General features: G+C 52.3%; 2 protein-coding genes across 4 annotated transcripts in view; one reads left to right on the top strand and one right to left on the bottom strand.

The window, feature by feature from the left end:
- XRCC6 (X-ray repair cross complementing 6) overlaps nt 1-5,276 on the bottom strand; it is a 40,116-nt gene extending 34,840 nt beyond the window's left edge. For both annotated transcript variants that reach the window (XM_040986816.1, XM_040986806.1), the window contains exons 1-4: nt 5,001-5,276; nt 2,978-3,090; nt 709-847; nt 241-495 (exon numbers count right to left, since the gene is read on the bottom strand). In XM_040986816.1, the coding sequence (XP_040842750.1) occupies nt 241-495; nt 709-847; nt 2,978-3,090; nt 5,001-5,079 (586 nt within the window). In that variant the 5' untranslated portion in view covers nt 5,080-5,276. The remainder of the gene's footprint in view (nt 1-240; nt 496-708; nt 848-2,977; nt 3,091-5,000) is intronic.
- Nucleotides 5,277-5,678: 402 nt separating this feature from the next.
- DESI1 (desumoylating isopeptidase 1) lies at nt 5,679-23,422 on the top strand. 2 transcript variants are annotated; one of them, XM_040986793.1, is made up of 7 exons: nt 5,679-6,001; nt 16,204-16,225; nt 18,600-18,709; nt 18,852-18,864; nt 18,955-18,976; nt 19,465-19,655; nt 21,138-23,422. In XM_040986793.1, exons 1-7 carry the CDS (start codon nt 5,914-5,916, stop codon nt 21,229-21,231), a joined length of 540 nt encoding a protein of 179 aa, XP_040842727.1. In that variant the 5' UTR covers nt 5,679-5,913; the 3' UTR covers nt 21,232-23,422. The 2 variants fall into 2 exon arrangements, with proteins under 2 accessions (XP_040842727.1, XP_040842722.1); XM_040986788.1 differs by lacking the exons at nt 18,852-18,864; nt 18,955-18,976 and adding an exon at nt 16,985-17,054 and having other exon boundaries at nt 5,686-6,001; nt 19,533-19,655.
- The last annotated feature ends 630 nt before the right edge of the window (nt 23,423-24,052 follow it).

Raw genomic sequence — 24,052 nt, 5'->3', positions numbered from 1 at the left:
GGCTTCACCTTATTCTTTCCTCTATGAGTAGTGAGAAGCAAATGCTTGACATCAGCTAAAAACCAAGCAAGAGATTGAAAGGCCAATTGAGAAGGACTCGGAGACGGCGCAGCCCTGGCTGTAAAGAGGCATTTGGGAAGGGAACCAGTGAATGGAAGATTCTGTGTCTCCCTGCCTTTCAATAAATCAAAATAAACCAGGAACTTCCAACAGCTCTAGAAAGCCAGGGGCGATGTGCACCTGTGTCTCGGAGATCACTGGCTTTGGTCCGGGCCCGGCTGGCTTTGGCGCTGTCATCGCCGTGGGGGTCGTCTTCGTTGGTGAAGAGCATGATCCTCTTGTGGCTCATCTTGACCTGGACGTCACTGAAGAGGTTGGCACAGACCCACAGCACTTCGCTTAGCGAGTAGTCGGATCCGTGGCCAATTAAGTCTCGGAAATGCTGTTTCCCCTCCGGCCCCTTCAGCCGGTCAAGCTCCAACACGCGTTTAGCACCTGATCAGAGGCAGGGAGTTAAATGGACAGAAAGGCCAGAAGGCCACGAGTGGCTACCCTCACCACAGGATCCCTTTCTCAGCACAGGGCTGCTGACCCCTTAAAGGAGAGACCTGCACCTCGAGAGGACCCACTGGGCAGGTAAGCACGCTCCTACAAGAGGGCAGTGACATTCCTACGTCACGGAAAAGATCATCTTACAGCATCACTGACCTGGGGTGTCCAAATCTTGTAAGACATAAATATTTTTGAAATTCACTGAATTTTTGTCTTTCTCGGTACCATAGAAGACCACCGCCAAGAGATCATGAGCACTGCTTATGATCTTACTGGTGTAAACACTCCGGATGCACTGAAAAACACAGAAATGCAATTAGGATCACTTACCACTTAGCTTCGGGTCTCAGTGCCCAGCACAGAAAAGGCACTCAACATGCACCTGCTGAATTTATGCACGGCACTAAGATACGAACCAATGAGAAAAAGAATATATATGTCAAGTTAGAATAAAATATAGACTGAAATATGTATACAACAGAAACATACGCAGTCCCTAATGTTAATAAATTAGACAACTGAAGCTAACACTGTAGTGTGGTGAGTTAAGCTGCTCTCTCACATGCCAGCATCCCATAAGGCAGCTATTTCAAGACCTACCTGTTCCACTTCCTTTCTTTTTGTTTTAAATTTATTTATTTATTTTTATTGGAAAGTCAGATTTATAGAGAGAAGGAGAGACAGAGAGAAAGATCTCTGTCTGCTAGTTCACTCCCCAAGTGGCCGCAATGGCCAGAGCTGAGCTGATCCAGAGCCAGGAGCTTCTTCTGGTCTCCCACATGGGTGCAGAGTCCCAAGGCTTTGGGCCGTCCTCTGCTGTCTTCTGAGGCCATAAGCAGGGGGCTGGATGGGAAGTAAAGCAACCTTGACACAAACCGATGCCCACAGGGGATCCTGGCACTTGCAAGGTGGAGGATTAGTCAACTGAGCCGTCTCTCTGGGCTCTCTGCCTTCTGTTGTGTGTGGGAAGAGATGGCCCCTCTGCATTGCCAGTGTTCAGGTGATCTTGGGGAGAGGAGTGGTTTCATGCTCTCTCCCAGGTCTCTGGTGAGGGGAAGTGCATCCTGGGAAGGGGTCATCTGTTTGATACATAGGCTGGTGAAATTTATGAAGAGCAGGGCAGGGGGGCTTCCAACCTGTGACCCTAACCTTTGCTACCTAGCTGTCCTGTTTCAGTCCCCCCTCACCTTACATGCACTGGAATCCCATATGGGCACAGGTTCATGTCCTGGCTGCTCCACTTCCCATCCAGCTCCCTGCTTGTAGACTGGGGAAGCAGTAAAGGACAGCCCAAAGCCTTGGGACCCGCTTTTAATGAAATAAATAAATCTTAAAACAGTGGAGGAGGGATTCGAACCCAGATAAGCAGCAGCTTAGCCGTGTATGCCGTAACACCAGTCCCTATACCTCATTTTAAGGAGCAAAACATATTTAACGGTCACAACAAGTTTAAAAGACCGTAGCATTAGCTTCCCCATCTTACAGATGACATAACAAGATTCCAAGCAGTTCAACAACTGTTCTAACATGTGCTGTTTGTAAGTGGCAGAATCATTTTGTATTATTGCACACACGAGTGGAATTACAGAATCCTATGGTAATTCTGTTTTTAACTTGTCTGTTTTACACAGCAACTGCGATGCCTGAAGATTCCAACTGTTTCACAGCCCACACCTATTTTTTGCTTGCTTTTATGTTACAGTTAGCAGGTGGGTGTGAAGTGCTATTTTGCTGTGGCTTTCATTTGCATTTTTCTAATGACTGAAGCATCTCCTCGCGTGCTTGTTTGTCATGCGTACATCTCTGGAGAAATGTCTACTCTGGTCCTTGTTCCAATTGGAGTGGTTTGTGTCTTTGTTATCTTTTACAGTCACACATAGGACTGACCTCCCACAGGTCAGTTACAACAGGAAGCTTCACGCTGTAACTGCCAGACTGTGCTCCTGTCTCTACAGGAGGAGCCCACTTGTCTATCAGAGCTAGCCTGTCAGGTAGGGGCCTTGCTCTCCTAGACTCTGAAGGTCAAACCAAGAATAAAGGACACTCAACATGGTTGCTTCTAAACTACTGTTACTTTTGCACACTGTATACAAGTATAGGCTAACCAAGCAACTTCTCAGTCTTTATTTTTTCTTTCTTTTGGGAGAGAAAGTGAGTGCTCCCATGTGCTATCTCCCTCTCTCCAGGCCAAAGGCAGAAGCAGGGATTCAATCCAAAGGGTTGGCAGGAAGTTAACGACCTGCGCCAGCATCACTGCCTCCCAGGGTCCCCATCAATAGGAAGCTGGAGCCGGCATCAAACACAACACCGACAGATGTCAGCATCCTAACCGCTAGGCCAGACACCCACCCCAGAGTCCAGACATCCTTAAGTGGTGTTAAATACTTTCTTTAGGAAAAAATGTAATAAATAAAGGTGGTCTTACCTGGATACTCATATCAAAAGGAGTTAGTTCATCTTCACTCTGCGATTCAAACATAGCCCTGGAGCCATCAACCAAAAAAATCAAGCTATCTCTTCCTGAATACGTGTATTCTCCTATGAGGGGAAAAGACGGGAGCAAACACTCGCCTTTGTATTCATTTTTACCACGTTTACCATCCACAGAAAACAGAGAATATCCCATAAGGTCAAAATGTCATCAAACGAATCACCATAACGTGCTTTGAAACCACCACCCAAATCCTGAAATGAGGCCTCGTCGGCCACCCTGAAATCCTTCCCAGATTCCCCAGTTACAGCACCTACTTTCAGCCAGCAGGAACTTCTAGCCTGCCTGTAAGAGCTGCCTCCTGCCTTCAGGTCTAGCAGTTTGCTCACTCATGAGTACATCCTTAAACATGAGTTTTGACTTTTCAAAAAAATAAGTCATTGAAGCTTCTTAATCCACAGCTACCCCTCCCCGTTTTCCTTGTGACTTACTGAAAATCCGGGGTGCCCTGTCAAGTACCCTGTCCACCATCAGGATTTCACTAGCCAGATCCTTCGGTGTATGTAGTCCCCTGCTCTTCTGAGAACCCAGCCAGCCTAATCACATTCAGCTTTTCTTTCTTCTTTCTGATGTGAATATCTTATGTCTTTCTTAAAAAGATATGTAACACCTGACTGTCTCCCCTTCTGATACTGTTACTTCCTAATCCTTATTAAAGTAAGCAACTGAAGACCCAGCATGGTGACAGCAGCAAGCTAACCCTCTGCCCTGTGGCACCTGCAGCCAAGGCAGGTGCCAATTCATGTCCTGGCTGCTGCACTTCAGACCCAGCTCCCTGCTGATGGTTTGGGAAAACAGTGAAAGACGAGTCAAGTGCTTGGGCCGTGCACCCACGTGGGAGACCCAGAAGCTCCTGGCTCCTGTTCATCGCAGCTTAAGCTGTTGCAGCTAGCTGACAGATCTCTCAGCCTCTCCTCTGTCTTTCCAATAGAAATAAATATTTTGTTCTTTTTTTCCTTTTTCTGTGTAAGTCTTTTAAACAATAATTTTTCCAATTTTTTAAAAGATTTATTTTTATTGGAAAATCAGATACATAGAGAGGAGGAGAGACAGAAAGGAAGATCTTCCATCTGTTGATTCATTCCCCAGGTGGTTGCAACAGCTGGTGCTGAGCTGAGCTGATCTGAAGTCAACAGCCCAGAGCCTCTTCCAAGTCTCCCACCTTATAAATCCCTTTTTGAAGACTTGCATATATTAAAGTGAAAGAAAACATGTAACACACCATAATTACAATACAAAGTCGCATACAAGAAAAACAGCTATGCATACTTAGGAAATGTCACTAATACAGGAGGAAAATACGAAAAATGCCAAAATGCTGGCAGTGGTACATCACGCATGTATGCAGACCGCAGTCCCATTTTCTCTTGTACTTTTCACAAGCATATATATTGCAGCATGCTTCCTGCTTTTAATATAGAAAAAAAAACTCCAGAATTTCTAGCCATTTCTCTCTTTCCCTCCCTCTCTGTAACTCTGCCTTTCAAACAAGTAAATAAATCTTTAAAGAAACAAATGTCTACCCAGGAGTTAGATTCACGAGCTGTCCAATCACACACGTGCTTTTTCCCCTCTCCCTTGCCAGCCCCTGCAATCACAAGCCTGGGACAGGGACGGAATCTCTCTCCTGGAACGTGCTGCCGTCACAGCAACTACAGCATGAAGGAGTTTAAACACTGAGGTCCCGCGATGCGTAAAACCACATATTCCGGCAAAGCAAGAATCTCCCCGGAAACTTTTTAAATGATCTCTGGTCAGGGTCATTTAGTGGGGGGGCTCAACAGCTGCCAACCTACCAGTGCGCAAAAAAAAAAAAAAAAAAAAAAAATCATGGGTGGGAAAATGTCCCAGGGACCTGAACCAGAGACGGGTGGCCCTGTAGAAGTTCCAAAGGAGAAAAGCACTTCCGATTATCCGGGGAGAGAAACGGGCACGGGAGTCCCTCCCGGCCACTCACCACCTGCTTCGGGGCTCTCCTCCTCTTCCTCCACGTCGCCATCCCCCTCGGTTTTGTAGTAAGATCCCCAGTCAGACATGGTGGGTGCTGCTGCACTACTAAATGAAATAAGCAAATTTAAACTGAAAAGTCCTACTTCTGGGGTCTGTCGAGAGGACTCGGCCTAGCAGCAGCAGCAGCCACCCCTTTTCCTGGAAGGGGGTCCTGCTCCGGGAGAGCCCGCTCTCCCACCCTCAAAAAGCAAGCTCCCTCAGGCCCCCAGCAAGTGCTGCGCGAGCGCGGGCCGGCTCCCGGACTGGGGCGGGGTCCCGGGGTTGTCTGGGTTGTCTCTCTTCCCGCTCAGGTCTGCCCACTTCCGGCTGACGCCGAACGAGCAGAGGGGCAGGAAGGAGCCACACTAGGGGCAGCAGCCTGCCTTCTCCAGGGCAGGGAAGCGCCACTCGCCCCGAGTTGGGAAGCACGCAGCGTCGCGCGTGCGTCATCACGCACAGTGCGCGACTCTGCGCGGTAGGCGGACACACCCACTCCAGCCGCCGGCTCCTCTCACACTCGTCTCCGGCCCAAAGCCAAGCGCGGCCTCGAGAGCCCCGCCCCCTTCGGCAAAGCCCCGCCCCCGCCGTCCGTCAGACGGTGCGCGCACATGCGCGCAAGGGAGTCCCCGCCCCCGCCCCCTCTTCCGTCCGAGACCCTTCCCGTCCCCTCTCTGTCACCTCACAGTAGTCGTTGCCGGTAGCGGGCGCGGGGGCGCGAGCAGCGTAGGGTGGCCTCTCCCCCGCCCCTCAGGCCGGGCCCGGGCTCGGTTCCCCCCTCCCCCCGGTCCCGCTCCCACCTCTCCCCGCCCGGGTCGGGTACGGGAAGGTCCAAGCCGCTGCCGGGTGCCCGAGGGCCGTGGTGGCCGCCGCCACGGGCCCCGATGGAGCCGCCGAATCTCTATCCGGTGAAGCTCTACGTGTACGACCTGTCCAAGGGCCTGGCCCGACGACTCAGCCCCATCATGCTGGGTGAGGGGAGGAAGGAGGGCGGGAGTCGGGCCTGAGCGGGAGGGCCAGCCGGTCGGCGGGGAGGGGGGAGGAAGTTGATGGACGGCTTGGGATGGGGCGGGGGGCTCGGGCGGAGCCCCTCGGACCGGGCGAGGGGCGCGCAGGCGCCGGAGCCCCCCGCGCTGCCCTTCCATGCTGCAGGACACGCGGAGATGCCCGCGGCGCGGTGGCCCTCGTGCAGGGGACACTGCGGAGAGGCCGGGCAGACCCGCTCTGTGGCCCCCGGCAGAGGTCAGGTCAGGCCGGCGGGAGCCTGGAGCAAACTCCTGGCCCACCTCTCCGCCACGGCCCGCCCATGCATGGGCTCGGGGAGGTCGGGGGGCGCGGACTGGGCTCTGGGTCTGAGGGCCCGCCGTGAACCTACTAAAGCAGGGAGCAGCCCGAGTGCCGGGGGGAGCACACCCCGTTCTTGTCCCAGAGTACCTGGGGTAACCAGGAGTTTGGGACTTTGGGTGAGAGTGCGCAGGCGGTAGAGCCAACCATTGAAGATCGAGATAATTTTTTGGCAATATGCGTTCGAATGGCGTCTGTGGAGACACCGGGAAACGATTTTGCTTTCTCTTGGTGGGGGAGGAAGGCAAAGTACAGCAAGGCTCATTTTGAGGGCGACTCTTCAGCCTCCGCGTTTCCGATGTACCGCAGCTCAGCCCCGGCCAGTGAGGGGTTTCTGTTTGGTGTTACCTTAGAATCGTCTAGGGTGTTTGTTAAAAATACAGACGCCCGAGCCTTCGTTTGCAGCATATATTGCTAAGTAAGAAGGGGTGGGGGGAGTTGTCTGAGGATATGGCAGGTTGAAAAAAGAACGAAACAAGGTTGGAACAGTTCTCCAAATACAAGTGCGCTTTACACCAGAGGGATAAATGTGCTCGCTAGGCATCTGGAAGAAGGCACAAGCCTTTGACAGCAGTGGTACCTTCTGGAAAGGGGAACTAGCTCCCCTTAGGGGAGGGGTGGGGGAGGATGGAGGGTCACTGTGTTGTAAACATTTTCTTATCCTTGAATTGTGTGCTGTGTATACTCACCAGCTGTCCCACCTAAGGGGAGTTTTGAATGTATGAGAACCTTGTTTTGTAAGTTCCAACTCAGAATCTCGTGAACTTTTGTTCCCAAAATTGGTATTTTGCTTTAAATCTTTTGGTGAAGGTGCTGGTCATGAGCAGGTTACATCACTCCAGCTGCACTTGGAATGGAGCCATCTGTTTAATTGATTCTAGTGATGTGGTTCTTAACTGCCTTCCTAGGCTCCCAAAGTCCAAGTCGCGGAGTTTTCTGCGGTCTAATGATTATTGTTTCCAGCTAAAAGGGACGGCAGGCAGCCCTGTTTCACTCGTTGAAAAGGTAGTGTGTCCTAGGTGCTTGTCAGTGTGCTGAGCTTACTGGAAGGTGAGGCCATGGACACAGGTGGTCTTCGCCATCAAGGAGCTGTAGTGCTGGAGGCCTTCAACATAATTCAGGCAGTGAAGCAGTCACAGATGTGTGCCCTACCCTGCAGAAAGGGAACTGAGACCTGCCACACCACACACCAGGGCTCAGGGTAGGGCTGTTCAAACTGGTGCTTTCAGATGAGATACAAGAGGGCGCTCGAGGGTGGGGAGGGACTTCAGTGCTTCCGGAGAGGAGAGGAATCTACCTGCCAGGCCCTCGGGCTGGCCTGACCTGAAGGAAGGCCTTCGTAGAGAGTAGGTGAACCAGAAGGTGCGTCCTTGCACTTTTAAGGAGCTACGGAGTCTAGAAACCTTTGGCTAAACAAGAGAACTTCACCAGTTTGGCACCTAAGTTAGCAGTGGCAGCTGTGAGGACAGCTTGTCTGTAAATTGAATTCTCTGTCTCCCATGTTGTATAGATAGATGCCTTTCAGAAGTGGTAAAGAAGGGGTTGGCAAACTGGCTGAGATCGTTGGGCCCCTGCCACCCCCAGGTCAGCACCTGGCTTCAGCATGGCGGCTATCTGAGGAATGAACTCAACAGATGGAAAATCCCTCTCTGTAATTTTTAAAGTATTTTCATCAAACTTTTTAGTATTTTTAATTTGTTTATTTTTATGTGAAAGTCAGAGTTTACGGAGAGAGACTTTCCATCTGCTGGTTCACTCCCCAAATAGTTGCAACAGCCAAAACTGGGCTGGCCCAGAGCCAAGCACCTGGGACTTCTTCCTGGTCTCCTGTGTAGTACAGGGGCCCAAGGGTGCAGGCCTTCTTTTGCTGCTTTCCCAGGCCATACGCAGGAAGCTGGATCAGAAATGGAGCAGGTGGGACTCAGCCAGCATCCTTGTGGTATATCGGCCCCACAGGTGGAGGCTTAGCCTGCTACACCTCAGTGCCAGCCAGAATGAATAGTCCTTAAAAGAGGGAGTGGGGGGAAGGGGAACGTTGGCAAAGCTAATGGTCATCACTTTCTAGGAAAAAAAGCTTCCAGAAAGTGGGCATTGCCATCCTGCACATGGCCCATGGCTTAGATGCTACTAAGACTGAGTATGCCCCAGTTGTGTTAGGTCTCATTCATTGATTTCCCAATGCTAAATGTATTTAAATCTTTAAAAAATATTTGTTTCCTGATTATCATGAGTTCTAGAAGTATGTTAATAGCCATCGATTACTGAGAACTTACCAGGTGCCAGACCCCTGTTTCCTGAGTCCGTGCATGCTGTGTAACCTTCACCACCACCTTGTAAGGTAGATCCCACATCTGGCCTTGTGGCATGACTGCCCACATCAGGGTGCCAGTTTTGCTGCTGCTTCAGCTTCCTGCTAATCCAGAGTCCCTGGAAAGACAGGAGAGGACCCAGTGTTTAGGCTCCCGCCATCCACCCTTGCCTCACCCTCCCAACTTGTAGCCATTTGGGGAATGAACCAGAAGATGAAAGATGTCTGTCTCCCTCTCTTTCAAATAAATCTTGTTGCTGTTATTGTTGTTCTGTAAAGAAAGCGGTCCATGAATGACATTTTTCACTGGAAGTAACTGAGACCCAAGGAGCTGAGGACTTTGCCCCAAGTCACACACCTAGTTGGTGCGAGCCTGGGTTATGGGGTTGTAAACACAGGCAGTGTGACTTGCAGAGTTCATGTTCGCAGTCACTCTTGAGTGACATGTAAAGCAGGTGCCTCGGTGACATTTGTAAACATTCTGTCCTTAGCCAAGTGTTTCAGATCGGGATGAAGAAGAAATCAGCTCAGTGTGTCTGTCCCTTTGCCAACAGTCTACATTCTTACCCTTCATTTCCTGAATTAGATTTGGGAAACTCAGTTCTGTGGCCTCCTGCCGCTCAGTGGGACCGGCTCTCTATGAGAGAACCGCGTCCAGTTCCGCTATGGTCTGTGATTGCACGGGATGAGCACGTCTCCTCCCTTCAGAACCACATGGGCTCCAGTTTTCCTTGTCCTGTTTCCCGTCCCCTAGGCTCACCACCCACCAAGGCCTTCTCCTGTTGCACAATTCTTCGTTGGCAGAAAAAATGGTCCCACAATTATCCTGACCATTTTAATTGGGCAGCAACCTGATTGCACTTTTTTTCCCCGTAGTCCCTGTTTGTCGCAGATAATTAGCTATTATAATTGTCTTTCTGTTCTTCCCCCTAATAATTTCGGCTGCTCTTCAAAATTCCTGACCTCCTTTCACGCCCAGCTACAGAGATAAGCACAGAGGTGTGGGAGTTTGGTGCGAATGTGTGTAGGAGATGCTTCAGATTGTTTATTATTTTCTTACCTGAAGCTTTACCTGTGTCACATTTTTATTCAAAAAAAGATAGGCAGGATGTAGATATTTCTTTGTAGAAAATAATCCAGTAAATATTTGAGATTTTCTTCTATACCCAGTTCCTTTTTTAATTCTATAGAGCAGCAGTTTATTTCCCTAAAAATAACACATGGGTGTGTACAGCATTTAGGTATCAGTATGAAAGGGGTGATAATTAGATGCTCTGGTGAGTGAATGAAAGAGGCCTTGATAGGCTCCGCATGGAGCTCGAGCTCTGGGAGACGTTCCTCTGTGTCTCCAGTGGCCTGCAAGGACAGGTGTGTACCAGTTGATCAGAGGAGTGACTGAGACTTGACTGAACACTTGAAAGTTAAGTAGGGGGCATGGCATGGTAGCCTAGCAGCCGAAGTCCTCACCTTGTCTGCGCCGGGATCCCCTTTGGGCACCGGTTCTAATCCCGGCAGCCCCGTTTCCCATCCAGCTCCCTGCTTGTGGCCTGGGAAAGCAGTCGAGGACACCCCATAGCTTTGGGACCTGCACCCACATGGGAGACCTGGAGGAAGCTCCTGACTCCTGGCTTTGGATCAGCACAGCACCGGCCAAGGTAGCAAAATGGGAGGTAAAGACTTTGGCCCCTGCAGCACTGTGTCAGCCAACAACAGTAATGAAACAAAGCAGTTCATCTCAACAAATGCTTCTGTTGCTTCTCAGGTCTGGGTGCTGGGGTACCACCCTAGTCTGGCATGGGTGTGCTCCAGTGGGGAGAAAGACATGAGTAGATGTAACATCTCAGTACTGGATGCAACTGTAAAATTTTCCATTATAAAGCCTAGAAGAAATAAGACTTAGTCTTTACTGGGTGTGTTTCATGTGCCAGGCACTGTGTCATTTCTGTTAGTTTTGGAAATGTTACAGGACAATGTCTTAACACTATCGAAGTCTTAGACAGTGTTATCCAGTTGAACTTTGTGCACTGATGGAATGTTCTAGCCCAGCACTGTCCAGTTGACAATGGTCACTAGCCACATGCGACCATTGAGTACTCCAGATGTGATTGGTGCAACCAGAGGACTGAGCGCCTGTGGTCAGTGGCCACTGCGTTGGGCTGCCCAGGCTCAGCGTTCCGAGCCTCCACAGGCTCTGTGTGGTCTGGCTGTCAACTGCCACTGCTCATCTCCTGTTCCTTTCCTCACACCTTCATTCCAGCCACACTGGTGTCTCAGTCCAGAAGATAGCTGGGCATGTCCTGCCTTGCTCCACTCAGGTTCTTGCTGAAATGTCATCTTTCTGAGATCAGACGAGATCGGGCGCGCTCAGGGTGGTATGGCCGTAGATTGAAATGTCATCTTTGAGAGGAGCATTTGGCGTGGTAAATATGCTCCCAGCATGTATGGGAATACATAGATTCAGTACCCAGCTCTGATTCCTAAAGCCAGCTTCCAAGAACTGTTTCTGCCACCCACACGGGAGACCTGGATTGAGTTCCTCTGCCTGCAGCACTGGCATCAGTATAGATGCTGGATCAAGTCCCAGCTACTCCACTTCCCATCCAGCTCACTGCTTGTGGCCTAGGAAAGAGGTAAGGGACGGCCCAAAACCTTGGACTCCTGTACCCATGTGGGAGACCTGGAAGAAGCTCCTGGCTTTGGATCAACCCAGCTTCAGTTGTTACAGCCATTTCAGGAGTGAACGAGCAGGTTATCAAAGTAAAAGTACATTTTAAAAATATTGAAATGCAGATTTTACAGAGAGGAAAGAGAGTCTTCTATCTACTGGTTCACTTTCCCAAATGGGCTGCAACACCCAGAGTTGAGCCAGTGTGAGCCGGGAACTTCCAGGTCTTCTGCAAGGGTGCATGGGCCCAAGAATGTGGGCCAAGGGCCCAGCGTGGTGGCCTAGTAGCTAAAGTTTTAACCTTGAACATGCCGGGATCTCATATGGGCCCTGGTTCTAATCCGAACCATCCCATTTCCCATCCAGCTCCCTGCTTGTGGCCTGGGAAAGCAGTGGAGGACGGCCCAAAGCCTTGGGATCCTGCACCTGTGTGGGAGACCTGGAGGAAGTTCCTGGCTCCTGGCTTTGGATCGGCACAGCGTTGGCCATTGTGGCCACTTGGGGGTTGTCAACAGATAGAAGATCTTCTCTGACTCTCCTCCTCCCTGTATATCTGACTTTGAAAAAAAAAAAAAAGAAAGAAAGAATTCTTTAAAAAATAATAGAGAAGGGCCAGTGTTGGCGCTGTATTGGATAAACCTGCTACCTGTGACGCTAGCATCACATATGAGCATCCCATCCAACTCACTTTTTTCTTTTCTATTCTTTTTAGGATTTATTTATTGTTATTGGAAAGGCAGATTTACAGAGAGGAGGCACAGAAAGATTTCCCATTTGCTGGTTCACTCCCCAAATCATGGAGCAGCTTGGACAGGAACCAGTACTCTTGGGATCCTGGCACACGCAAGGGGAAGTCTTTCAAACAATAAGTAAATCTTACCAAGAAAAAAAAAAGATTGATTTGAAAGGTAGAGTTACAGATGGCACTTCCCGCCGATCACTCCCAGCTGGCCACAGTGGCTGACTAAGCCAAGTGGAAGCCGCTGAGGAAGCCCAGCTCTGACTCATGCTCTCCGCGGGCAGACCATGTTACCTGCAGTTCCTCCCCATGGTTGGAGTTCCGAGTCCAGCAATTCAGTTGGGGGGAAATCCCCCAAGAAACTTCATCTGAGGTGATCCCAGACCTGATTCTTGTATGTGCTTGCCAATACAGGACCTGGCGCAATCTTTCGCCCAAATTAGCCTACACACACACTGGTGACAGAATTCTGTCAAGCAAATGCCTGGTCAGTTCTGTCTCCAGCCCCATGTCTGCAAACCAGTGGGTGTTACAGCGTAGACTGGGTGACCCCCCAATAACACCCACCAGGCCTGCCCCCTGCCCTGGTTCCCGTGCTTGCCAGTAGGTACAACAGACTGGCCGACCATCTGTCCCACATCCCTTTCAGCTCTTATATATGTCAATGGGCATTGAAGTCTAGTTGAACCCAACCAGCCCCACTATCTAGCCCACACTAGTGCAGGCGGGTGCCACTCTGTCTAGCCATGCCAGTCCCCCAGTCGTAGTTCTCATGTTCACCAGTGGGAGTAGCAACCCAAGAGGAAGGTGCCCACTGTTTCCTTAATGGGCCCACTCCTACTCTGGATTCTTGCACTCTCCAGGTGGTTCTGCAGTTTAGCCCCCAGTGTCAGCGCCCACTCTGGCGTATGCTGTCCACTGCTTTGTGGTTGTGCACTATGGCCCAACTGGCATGGCTTGCCTCACCTCAGCATTTGCCATTGGCTGCTGTAGCCTGGCCCAGCCCAGCGAGCCCCCAGTTCCAGCCCTCTTGTAAACTGGCTGGTGTTGTGGCCCAACCCTGCTTATCCTGTGCTCCATTCTGGTTCTCAGATCAGCCAGCGATATGAACTGGTCTGGTCTAAGCTGCTCCCAGACTTGGTTCTTGCGCCCACCTGCAGGGATTGCGTCCTGACAGAGGGGTTCCCCAAGCTCCTCCATCACAACCTTCCCAGTGCCAAATTTCACGCATACCATTGCGTCTACGGCCCAGCCCAATTTAGACCACCTCCTGTCCTAGCAGAAACAGTGGCCTTTCCTAACCAGCCTGCACCAATTCTGGCTCATTGTTGGGTACAACAGCCCAGCCAAACCTGATCTACACCCAGACACAGCTCACACATGGCTCAGCAGGAACAGAGGTCTAGCCCAGTCTGGCACACCCCAGATCCAGTCCACAGCTGTGCCAAGGGACACTACAGTCTCGTCCAGATCAGATCGCAGCTCCCTCTGCTGCCCCCACACTCACCAGTGAGATCTACCACCCAGCCAGGGCATTCCCTTAGCTCGCCAACCAGGCCTGATCCCAGCCTCAGACCTCACACATGCCAGTGGTTGCTCTGACCCAGCTCTAACCTGTCTTTTGCTTTCAGTCCCAGCTCTTGCTGGTGGATGCTGCAACATGGCCCTGCTCAGTCTGCTCCCCTCCCTGGCTCATGCAGCCCGATAGATGTGATAGCCTAGCCCAGCATGACCCACACTCCAGCCTAGCTCTTGTATTTATCATTGAGCTGGCTAAGGTTTGTTCAATCCTGACCCGTCTGCCCGCTTCCAAAACCAACCCACACACTTGCCGACAGGCGGAGCTACCCTGCCCGACCTGCCTAACGCCCAGGCCTGAACCACGTGCTCTCCAGCAGGAACTGTGGCCCACCACGGGAGTTTCCCAAGTTCTCCCACCAGGCCCACTCCCAAACTAGATCTTCACACATGCCAGCGGATACTAGGCCCTTGCCCGGCATAGCCTGTCCCCTCCATCCCATCCTTTATATGAGCTGGTGGGTGAAGTGCCCCAACCCACCCTACACCCTGTTTTAGGGTGCACATGTGGGTGCTGAGCCTGGACCTGCCCAGCCTATCTCTAGCCCCATTACCCATAAGTATTGGCAGGTCCCATGGTCATGGCCTAGCTCAGCCCATCACTACCCCAACTCTTTTTTTCTTTTTTTTTTAATATATAAGGTTTTTTTGTTTTTGTTTTTTTTTTATTGCAAAGTCGGATATTCAGAGAGGAGGAGGAACGGATCTTCTGTCCAATGATTCATTCCCCAAGTGACTGCAATGGCTGGAGCTGAGCCAGTCCGGAGCCAGGAGCCTTTTCTGGGTCTCCCATGCAGATGCAGGTCCCAAGGCTTTGGGCCGTCCTCAACTGCTTTCCCAGGCCACAAGCAGGGAGCTGGATGGGAAGCGGGGCTGCCAGGATTAGTACTGGCGCCCATAGGGGATCGATCCCTGGCTCGCTCAAGGCGAGGACTTTAGCCACTAGGCCTCTGCGCCGGGCCCACTACCCCAACTCTTAAACTAACCAACGGGACTTGTAATTCCACAGGATTAGGCCCACATATCTCCCACAGAATCTGCCACTGGACCTGATTCTCTTGTGTGCTGGTTAGTGTTGTGGTCTAACCTAACCTGTTCCATATTCCAACACTCAGCCCTAGCTTCCGTGTAGGCTGTTGTGTGGTGATCAGCCCAACTCAGGTCTCCCATGTGGGCTGGTGCATCGTCTGACCCATAAAGGTCCTCTGTCTTCTCCCCTCGTAACCACCAGGTCTCAGTCCCCTCGCTCACCTACAAGTTTAGTGGCATTGTCCTTGGGAGTCCCTCAGATGTCACTCTTCACCTACAACACACTCCCTCCGCCATGTGGCCCCTTGCCCCTTTCCCTAATCAAGCCACAATCCTTGTGCCCAGGAGCGCATGAGTTCTCCAGCCCAACCTTCAGAAGCGCAGTGGGTGGTGTGCAGGTCCGGAGCTCTGCCCACTCACCAGAGTCTCAAGATCAGGCCCATTGAAGTTCTCCAGACCTGGTCCCCCAGCTCACCAGGGAGCGTGCTGACCTGGGGTTCTCCTCCCCTCCCCTTCCAGCACCAAGCACATGAGGAAGTCCTTGATTTTGCTGCACCTGCCTAGACATGAGCTCCCAGAGCACCACATGCCCTGTGCCACCCTGCCCACATCCTTAGGCCCCCACAAGCCAACACTCACTGGCCGGCTGGGTGCGGGAATGGCAGCAGTTGTCCTTGCCTTTCATATTAAGTGAGAATTTGAAAAAAAGAAGAGCCTGGGGCAGATCCAGACCCTGCGGCCTCGACCAGGCCTGGCCTTCCTCGCTGCAGCTCTGCCGCCCATCTTGCCTCATCACTGCCCCTGTGCCTCTCACCCCCTGCAGGACCTCAGTCTCCTCCCTTCCCGCTGTACACCTGCACAGAGGTTACCAGGTGTCCACCCTGCCATGTTTGTCATTTATTGCTCAAACTGGCACTCCTGGAGGTGGTTTTCTTTGGTTTTCCCTTTTTTGTATAATGCATCTTTTACCACTATAATAGAGGGCATCAGCCATGTGTCTTTTTAGTTAATTATCTACTCCTGTGTGTGCCTTTCCACTTTGTAGTCCTCCGGTGCCGGGTGGTGGTCTACTCTTGTTTGCGTTTCTCCACTTGACGTGTTGTTGACACGTGGGCGTATGGAATGGATGTACATCCACTGTCTAAAGGGGCACCATTTACAAAGTTCTTAGTGTATTGTTTGCTGACAGGTGTCACCTCAGTGAGGCAGTGAGCAGCCGCTTCTCTTGCTTTCTCACAGTCTCAATGCAGAGGAAACAGAACTTGGAAAATTGAGAGAAGAGCAGGTGCCACGCCACCAGGCGTATGTGCGTGTGGTGTGTTCATCTGCCTGCCGATGAAGGGCTCTGCTAACTTCTCAGCTTCCCTGGTGCAACACATCCTTGTCCCCAGCTCGGGCTTCCCCAGGAAGTTAACACCTGGTTCCTCCAGGTTTGCGTGATACACTGAATCAGACAGATGGGGCAGTTCAGCGTGATCCCAAGTAGCTAAATCTCATCTTTTTTTCCACAGGGAAACAGCTGGAAGGCATCTGGTAAGTCAGGAGGGAGGGCGGGACTCCTTACGTGGATGGGTTTCTGACACAGCCACACCCTCTGCATGCCAGGTTCCGGGTGTGCCTTCTGGCTGCAAGTATCATAGATCTCAGTGCCCTAAGTCCAGGCCCCACAGCAGACGCTCCCTAGCAGGGTGATTTCACATGTCCCCACCCATTTTTAGTTGCCACAACTTGGGGGTGGTTGCTGTTAGCATCTGGGGGCGGCCAGGGAGGTGGCTCGCATCCTTGGAAACATAGGGCAGCCCCCACCACATAGAGTGATCGGCCGAAATGCCCATAATGCCAAGGCTGAGAAACCCTGGCTTGGGACACGGCCAGCTCCCCCTGCCCCCTGGCAAATTCCACATCCACAGATATATTTGGGGGAAATGTTGTCTGCCTCGAGCCTCTACAGACTTGTTTTTCTTGTCATTATTCCCTGGACGGAATGCTGGAACTCTCGTAACATGGCATTTCTGTTGCCCTGGATGTTACAAGTCACCTTGGAGGGACAAAGCACATGGAGGGACGTGTGTGTGTTTTTTGCAAACTCCAGACCATTTTATGGCAGGGATCTGGTAGTTTAGGAGGAAGGTGGTCCTAGAGCCACTCCCCAGCTACGAAGGGCTGACTCCCTCTAACTCCACTGGCTGACTTCATGACCCTGGTGCCCACCGTCCTCTGCGGCGGGACAATTCTCAGCGCAGGGCGACGCCTACAAGTGCTCGGGGTCTGGCTCACGTGTCTCTCTGGCAGGCATACCTCCATAGTCGTGCACAAGGACGAGTTCTTCTTTGGCAGCGGTGGGATCTCCAGCTGCCCCCCGGTGAGTGTCCCCCTATCCTTTTGTCTCGGATTTCTGGGCTTCCCACAGACTAGGAGCTTTCTTGGCCCAGTACCTGTGGTTTTTGGCCTTGGTGCATCTCCTCATGACTGCTCTAAGACTGGCTTAAGAAAATCTTCTCCCAGATGCCTCCACTCTGGCACCTGTGCATTCTCCTGTCCCACTGAGGATACTATTGGGGAGGTGTCTGTAAGCTCTTCGTGAGCTGAGGCTGCCCAAGGCTGGGCTCTCAGTGGGGAACACACGGTGAGTGCCCTGGGCACGGAGGCGGTCAGTGGCCCTGGTCCGAAAGCCCCGTCAGAACTTGCCCAAGGTTGTCACAGGTGTTCAAGCAGAGACCAAGCAGTTCCTTTTCAGAGCAAATGCCTGACTGTGGCATTCCTTATGTGGACTCCGATTCCCCAGAACACTCAGCCTGGCCTCCAAGGCCTCTCAGGGCCCGTCTGAGCTCACATCTCTAGCCCTGTTTTCTCCCCGTTGCTCAGCACGCCTTGGACAGCACATCTGTAGTGCAGCCTTAGTCTGGCTCCCTGCCCCTTCACCCGGGTGTGCCGCCCCATCCTTGAGGCTCTGTCTCAGTGTCACTTCTTCCCCGTCACCCTGGGAAGGTCTGCTGCTGTGTGCACCAAGGGCTTTTTCTCCAGCACAGCCCCTTTATTATACACTGGGTTATAGGCTGAAGACAGGCCCTGTGGCAAGAACCTGCGCTGTTTTGTCCACGGGAGGCACAGCATAGAGAGGGTCCTCAGCACACATCTGTGACACAGCCAAGGGTCAGGGGTCAGGCATTGATCACTGAGTCTCTTACGACTCAGATGATTACCCAACTACCATGCTTACCTAGCTGCTCGCCACACCTTCCCCCAAGAAGCCACCTGAAGTGTCAGCCACTGGGGAGGTGTCAGCCGTCTTGCAGGGAGCCATGCTCTAAGTGCACCGTGTTCCCAGGTCTGTCATCTGCGGTGTCCCCATCTCTTCCCCTGTGGCTCATCGCCCCTCACCTCCAGCCTCTGACTCTGTGCAGTCTGTCAGTCCCATGGCCAAAGGTTTCCTCCAGAGTCCAGGCTTTTCTGTCACCCCCTTTTGGAAATGGTGCCAGGCAGCCCATGGTGCTTCAGTTTTCCCATTGCTACAAGGGACATCAAATGTGTCCCAAGAAACCTGGCTGGGTCTTTCCAAACATGGGCCCTGGGAGGCGACCCCTCAGGTCTGTGCCCATGACCAGGCACACTGGGGACAAAAGGGCTCCTGGCCAACTGAAAGAGTGGCCATGGCAAGTGCAGTCAGATCTACAAGAGAAACAGCCTCCCAGGCCCTGCTGGCAACCAAGAGGCTGACTGCTTAGCTCAGGCAGGAGGGCAGCTCTGGGAGGCCCTGAGCCAGAGGACTCCACATGCTCTTCACGCACCCAGGGTGCCCTGCAAGGGAAACGTGAAGCTATTGGAACAGAACACTGGGCTATACTAGGAAGCCACGTCAAAAATAGAGACAGCTACTTAATAACTTTCTGGGGGTTGGCTCTTTTAGGGAGGGACGTTGCTTGGGCCTCCAGACTCTGTGGTTGATGTGGGGAGCACTGAAGTCACAGAAGAAATCTTCCTGGAGTACCTGTCCTCCCTGGGGGAGTCTCTGTTCCGGTGAGTGGGGACAGGGGTCAGGTTACTTGGGTCTGCCTCCCCTGTTCGGTCTCTGGAGGGCAGCCGCTGTGTCTGATGCCCTAGAATTCTCAGCTCAGACCTGGCCCAGTTTTTGCAGAGTGTGTGTGTAAAGGGAGGGAAGTGACCGGGAGCTTGTCTGGTTCCGAGGCGGACATCCCATCCCCACATGCTTTCTGCTGAGATTTCAGAAGAAAGAGGCTGCTCCTTCCTTTCGATTGAAACAGCAGATGCTGTTGTTGGCCTTCTGTGGTCCTAAGCGTCAGAAGAGGGCAGGCTTCCCAGGGAGCTGGGGGAAAACACGGACTTGAGCGTGATTTCTCTTAAACAGCTTTGGTTGATTTCCGTGAGGCTTAACCCCCTAACCGCAAAGTGCTGCTTTTGTGACTAGGAGGCCCCTGAAACTATAGGAGTCACCTATTTTCATCTCTCCCTCTCTCAGAAATCCCTTTTTGGGATGAGCACTGTGACAGAACTGGTTAAGCTGCTGCTTGGGACACCCGCATCCCACAGTGGTTGGCTGGTTTGAGTTCAACTCAGGTCCCAATGCAGCTCCCTGTGACTGCCTGGGGAGGCAGCAGACCGTGGCTCAGTGCCGGGGTTCTGGCTGTCCACATAGGAGGCCCATATGGAGTTGTGGGCTCCCTGCTTCAGGCTGGCCCAGCCCTGGGTATTGTGATATTAGGGGAGGTCACGGCCCTCACCCAGGCATGCTTACCCCACCGGAGCAGCTTGAGGTATCACTCCACAGGGTGCTTGCCAACTTTCTCATATCTGTTCTCCAAACCTTTCTCCTGATGCACAGAGGTGAGGCCTACAACCTCTTTGAACACAACTGTAACACCTTCAGCAACGAAGTGGCACAGTTCCTGACAGGGCGGAAGATTCCTTCTTACATCACTGACCTGCCCTCTGAAGTCCTGTCTACGTAAGTCAAGCTGCATCTCAGTGCCCATCTTTGCCAGCTTTGAAAACCCCCAGTCATGATCTCTGGTCCGTGTTGGCCCTGTCCTGGTTAGGACAGACTTCCCCAGCCATCTGCACACGTACGTGACTGCCACCTCCTCAGGGTTAGGCCAGCTCTGCCCTGGCCAAGAACCACAAACGTGACAGCAGTTTCATTGTTTATACACAGCCCTGGCTCGTTTCCCCATGGTGCCCAGAGCGTGGCCCTCCTCAGATGCGCATGTCCCACGCAGCGTTAGAGGCGCAACGGGCAGTGGCTGCTCTGGGACTCACTTTCTCCCACTGCACCGTGAGCACTTTCAAGTCCCTCTACGGCCATGTCCTTCCCTGACCTCACGCCTGGCACGCGGTCAGCCCCCAGCTGGTGTTTACCTCAAGGACTCCTGGCAGCCCTTCTGCCCTAGCTTGGCCTTAGTCTTGGAGGGGCCTTGTAGGCCAGGGCAGCAGGCAGTTTCCCCGCAATGACACACACCTTTGCCTCTATAAGCTGTCTTTGCTGCTATGTACTGCATTCCGGCAGCCTCTGCCTACTCCAGGACTGTGTCCATTTGCTTAGACTAACTGACTTGGTTTTTTCTGGAGTCCTGTCTGACAGGGATCCCCACAGGTCAAGCAGGCTCGGCGAGGTGAGGTGTTTTCCACACCTCACAAAATATTTACGTAGGACTTAAAGCTGCTGAGGAGCCCCAAGTCTCCTAACCCTGGCCCTGCCCTCCTGGTCCTTGGGGGGTGTTGAACCCCAGATCCCCACTGAAGGATCTAGGTTATAGGCCGTAGAGCAAACCCAAGAAGCTGGAATGTTCTTGCTGTTGTCTGCTGGGTGGAACTTCTGGACTTGAGCTGGGTTAGTGATTTGGGTTCTGTTTACACTTTGGTGCACTTTATTCCCTTCATCCTCAAAGACAGAAATATCCACCAAAGAGAATACAGGGGCCCAAGAGCTGTGTGACAACCTTATTCAAGGTGTCTTTGGTTTTTCCAGTCCAGTCAGCAAGAGAGCAAACTGGGAGCCCTTTGGAAAAGTGGCACAACACCCTCCAGCAGCCTGGCATTTGTCATTCCTCCTGAATAGACCACGTAGTCCTTGAAGGAAACCAGAAGCCCGAAGTGTGCCAGAGCCTTTTCCTTTTGTCCCAGATTCCTCACTTAAATTTTGCTTTTAATCTTCTTGGTTATAAGAATTAGAAATACACAAGCCTCAAGTACAGAAAGCCTAGCCCGTCTAGCCAGCCTGCTCCAAGCAGAGCTTCCTGGGTTGGGAGGTGGAGGGGCTCACTGCAGCCAGGCACTGGGAGTAGAAGGCAGAGTCGGCCGCCAAGTTCCCAGAGAAAATGGTGCGGGAGCCAGTTGAGGATGTAAAATGAAGTACCAGGGGCCACCTCCCTCAGCCATGGGCAGGCTGCCTTCCAGAGCCACGCCAGCTCACGACTCCGTTTCCCCGCAGGCCCTTCGGACAGGCGCTTCGGCCTCTCCTGGACTCCATCCAGATCCAGCCTCCTGGGGGTAACTCCGTGGGCAGACCCAACGGCCAGAGCTAACAGGACCACATGGGACCGCCCTGCCTCACCAGGGCTTTTCCTTTTTAAACAAAACAAACCCTACCAGATTTCTATTTTATAATTTTACATCAGAGCTAACAACCAGGGGACGGCTTTTTAAATATCCCAGGGAAGGAGATCACCAGGCTGCACATAGGACAATGCTGCTAAGAAACAGAACAAAATGCCACCCTTCCAATAGTATTACACTAATTTATTAAGGCTGTCTTGTCTGTGAGTTCACTTTTGACGCTGTTTCCTAAGCGTCCTCCACCCTGGAGAAAGGGAGGGAGGTTGGTTAAGTAGAAAGCAAGAGGCACAATTTGGGGGAGCCCCAGCCTAGAAGTTATTTCTAGAGAATACCCATTTTTGACCCAGGTTGTCACCCTGTGGGACCCAGGGGAGTTTAAGCACATCCATGACCCAAGAGCAGCTTCCTTCTGCAGGTAGACGAACCAAAGGATTTGGTACAGAATGACTAGTCCGACTCAGTGAACTCTTAGCTACAACCTATCTTGCCTCCGCTCCCCTGGCCCCATTAGGCTATGGGTCCAGAGCTGGAGCGGCTGGAAGAGTGACAGCAAGGATCAGACCAGAGAATACAGGATAAAGCCATTTCTCCTTGCACTGGATCTGATGGCTGCCCTCAGGCCACACTTCCTCAGCATGGCATGCCTGGCACGCCTGATGAAGGTCTGGGCTGCAGCGGCAGAACCCGGTCCTTACCCTGCAAATCATGGTGCGAGTCATTTGCAGTCCCTAAAACCTCCCATCTAGACCAGTATGCAGTCTCAGCTAGGGACCAGGAGGGTGTGATGCCCTGCTCTAAAAAAATCTCTGATGTAGAAAAAATTAATGACGCAGAATCAAGGTAGCAAGAAAATGTAGTGTTGTTTCCACTAGACACTTTGACCCTGCCCTAAGTGTGTTCTGAAGGCACACACCGTCACTGTTATCATCCAGGCTCTAAGGAAGCATGACTGGGCATTTTCCTGATGACTTGCTGCTGACAATTTACAGTCTTTGGTCTGAAGAGGCTCCCGTAACTCGGACCTTGAGGAAGGCAGCGTGAGGAAGGGGCTGAGGCAGCCTGAGGCACCCACAGCCACCTCGGGCCCCTCCTGCCGTGACTATCACTGCAGGCTTGGGTTGTGTTTCTCCTTCCAGAAAAGTTGCCGCCCATCTCTGACCCCTCCCCTGCCATCAGCTGGCCTTATCAGAGCTTCAGCTGAAGGGAGAGAGGTCCCTCTGCCTTGGCGTCACTGTCCCCGATGGGGCCTGTCCAGCCGGGAGCCCCAGTGACGTTTTGGAACTGTAAGACTAGAGGCCAAACAAATGAGCAGTTTTAATTCTTCTCAAGATGCACTCGTTCGCAGTGTGCACACAGTGACAGCAGAGCAGAACTGGCAGGAGTCATTGTTTAATGCTGGTCCTGGTAGCAGGGTTGAGTTTCTCCTGGGAGGGCAGGAAAGTTGATCTAGGCCATCATTCTGCTGCCCACCATGCCCAGCCTTGTCTGGCCCGTCTCTCCCAGCCTCCTGTCCCACCCTGCTCCATCCAGGGCTCTCTGTCCCCAGAGGACACTGGGCTTTGTTCTCCTCTCCCACACACAGGCTCAGCCACTCACTCTTGGACACAGTGCCATTCCGAACAGTTAGCTCCAGTGACTCCCCAGGACAATCTTGAGTCACTCACTTTCTTGAACAGCACCTGTTCACACCCACAGTGTCCGTGCCAATGTGCTGTGCCCTGGGATTTATGGGAGCTGGAGGCACCTTTGCAGGAAGGCAAGCTCTCCCGCCCACCCCAGCAGGCAGGTCCCCCTGTCACTATAGAAGCCCAGGCTCAGGCTAGGACCTCTCCCAGCCAGCCTTCACCCTGCTCTGTCTTGCCCAGAACCTCAGGAGCATGCCCATTGTGACCAGCTAACTCCACGTGGACATGCGTGGGCGAGCAGAGTGGATACTGAGTCCTGTTCTGTGTCAGAGTGGACACTTCCATAGAGGTCCGTGGGTTAAAAGGGACAGGGAAGGAGGAGGGATGAGACCGTCACCCCTTCCCAGAAACAAAGCTTGTACCTGGAATGCATTGATGCCCTCGAAGTCAAACTAGTAACTGTCTGGGATGGAGGTGTGGGCTGGTGTTCTTTGATGTTTTTTCTAATGCAATAAACTCATTTCTGCCTGCTGCATCCATGTGCTGCTGAATCAAAGCAAATGAACGCAGGCTTTGCCGCCTGCCTGCCGCCGAACCTGCACCTGCACCTCTGCTAGACCGAGCCTCTGGTTAGGAAGTGACAACCACAGGGAAGGAGGGATGACCATAGGTTGGTGGAGATAGGGAGAGGGCCCAGAAAGAATGCTACTTGCCTAGTGCCACCTTGTTCCTGATGGAAGTAAGACTCAACCTGGCCAGGTGCCTTCAAATTCTAAGGTCGTCCCTTGGAGGACTGGGCCATGAAGGGCTGCCTGATCTCACCAGGAAACGTTCACTTCTACTTCCAGCTTGACTATACACCGGCTCTGGGATCTCTCCCCAACCTTGCTAATGGCCTCACTGAACAAGTGTCGGGGTTGGTGGACAGTTCTCTGAGTGCACCCTCATGTTCCCACATGTGCCAGCTTTTGGGACCTAAGTCCACAGGCAGGAATTCAGTAATTGCATCCAACATTGCTTGAGCCATCACATTTGCCTCCCAGGATCTTCATTAGCAAGAAGCCAGAGATGACAATTGATGCCAGAGGCAAGCTCAGTGAAAAAGGTGGACACCAGGTGATGCAGTGGACCCACCCGCCTGGCCCAGCACACTGCCAACTGGGGA

Source organism: Ochotona curzoniae, unplaced genomic scaffold (genome assembly GCF_017591425.1).
Source record: "Ochotona curzoniae isolate NIBS_2020 unplaced genomic scaffold, NIBS_Ocur_1.0 contig_1014, whole genome shotgun sequence".
NCBI classification, from domain to species: Eukaryota; Metazoa; Chordata; class Mammalia; order Lagomorpha; family Ochotonidae; genus Ochotona; species Ochotona curzoniae.
The sequence above is the reverse complement of the archived record's forward strand: the minus strand, read 5'-3'. Positions and strand labels throughout refer to the sequence as shown.

Bases quoted from the DNA above. Each gene is read 5' to 3' on its own strand.
- DESI1 (XM_040986793.1), top strand. From the start codon at position 5,914: ATGGAGCCGCCGAATCTCTATCCGGTGAAGCTCTACGTGTACGACCTG. The intron at 16,226-18,599 runs GTAAGTCAGGAG...TGGCTCTTTTAG, and splicing joins AAACAGCTGGAAGGCATCTG to GGAGGGACGTTGCTTGGGCC. The intron at 18,977-19,464 runs GTGGTCCTAAGC...GAGCAGCTTGAG, and splicing joins GATGCTGTTGTTGGCCTTCT to GTATCACTCCACAGGGTGCT.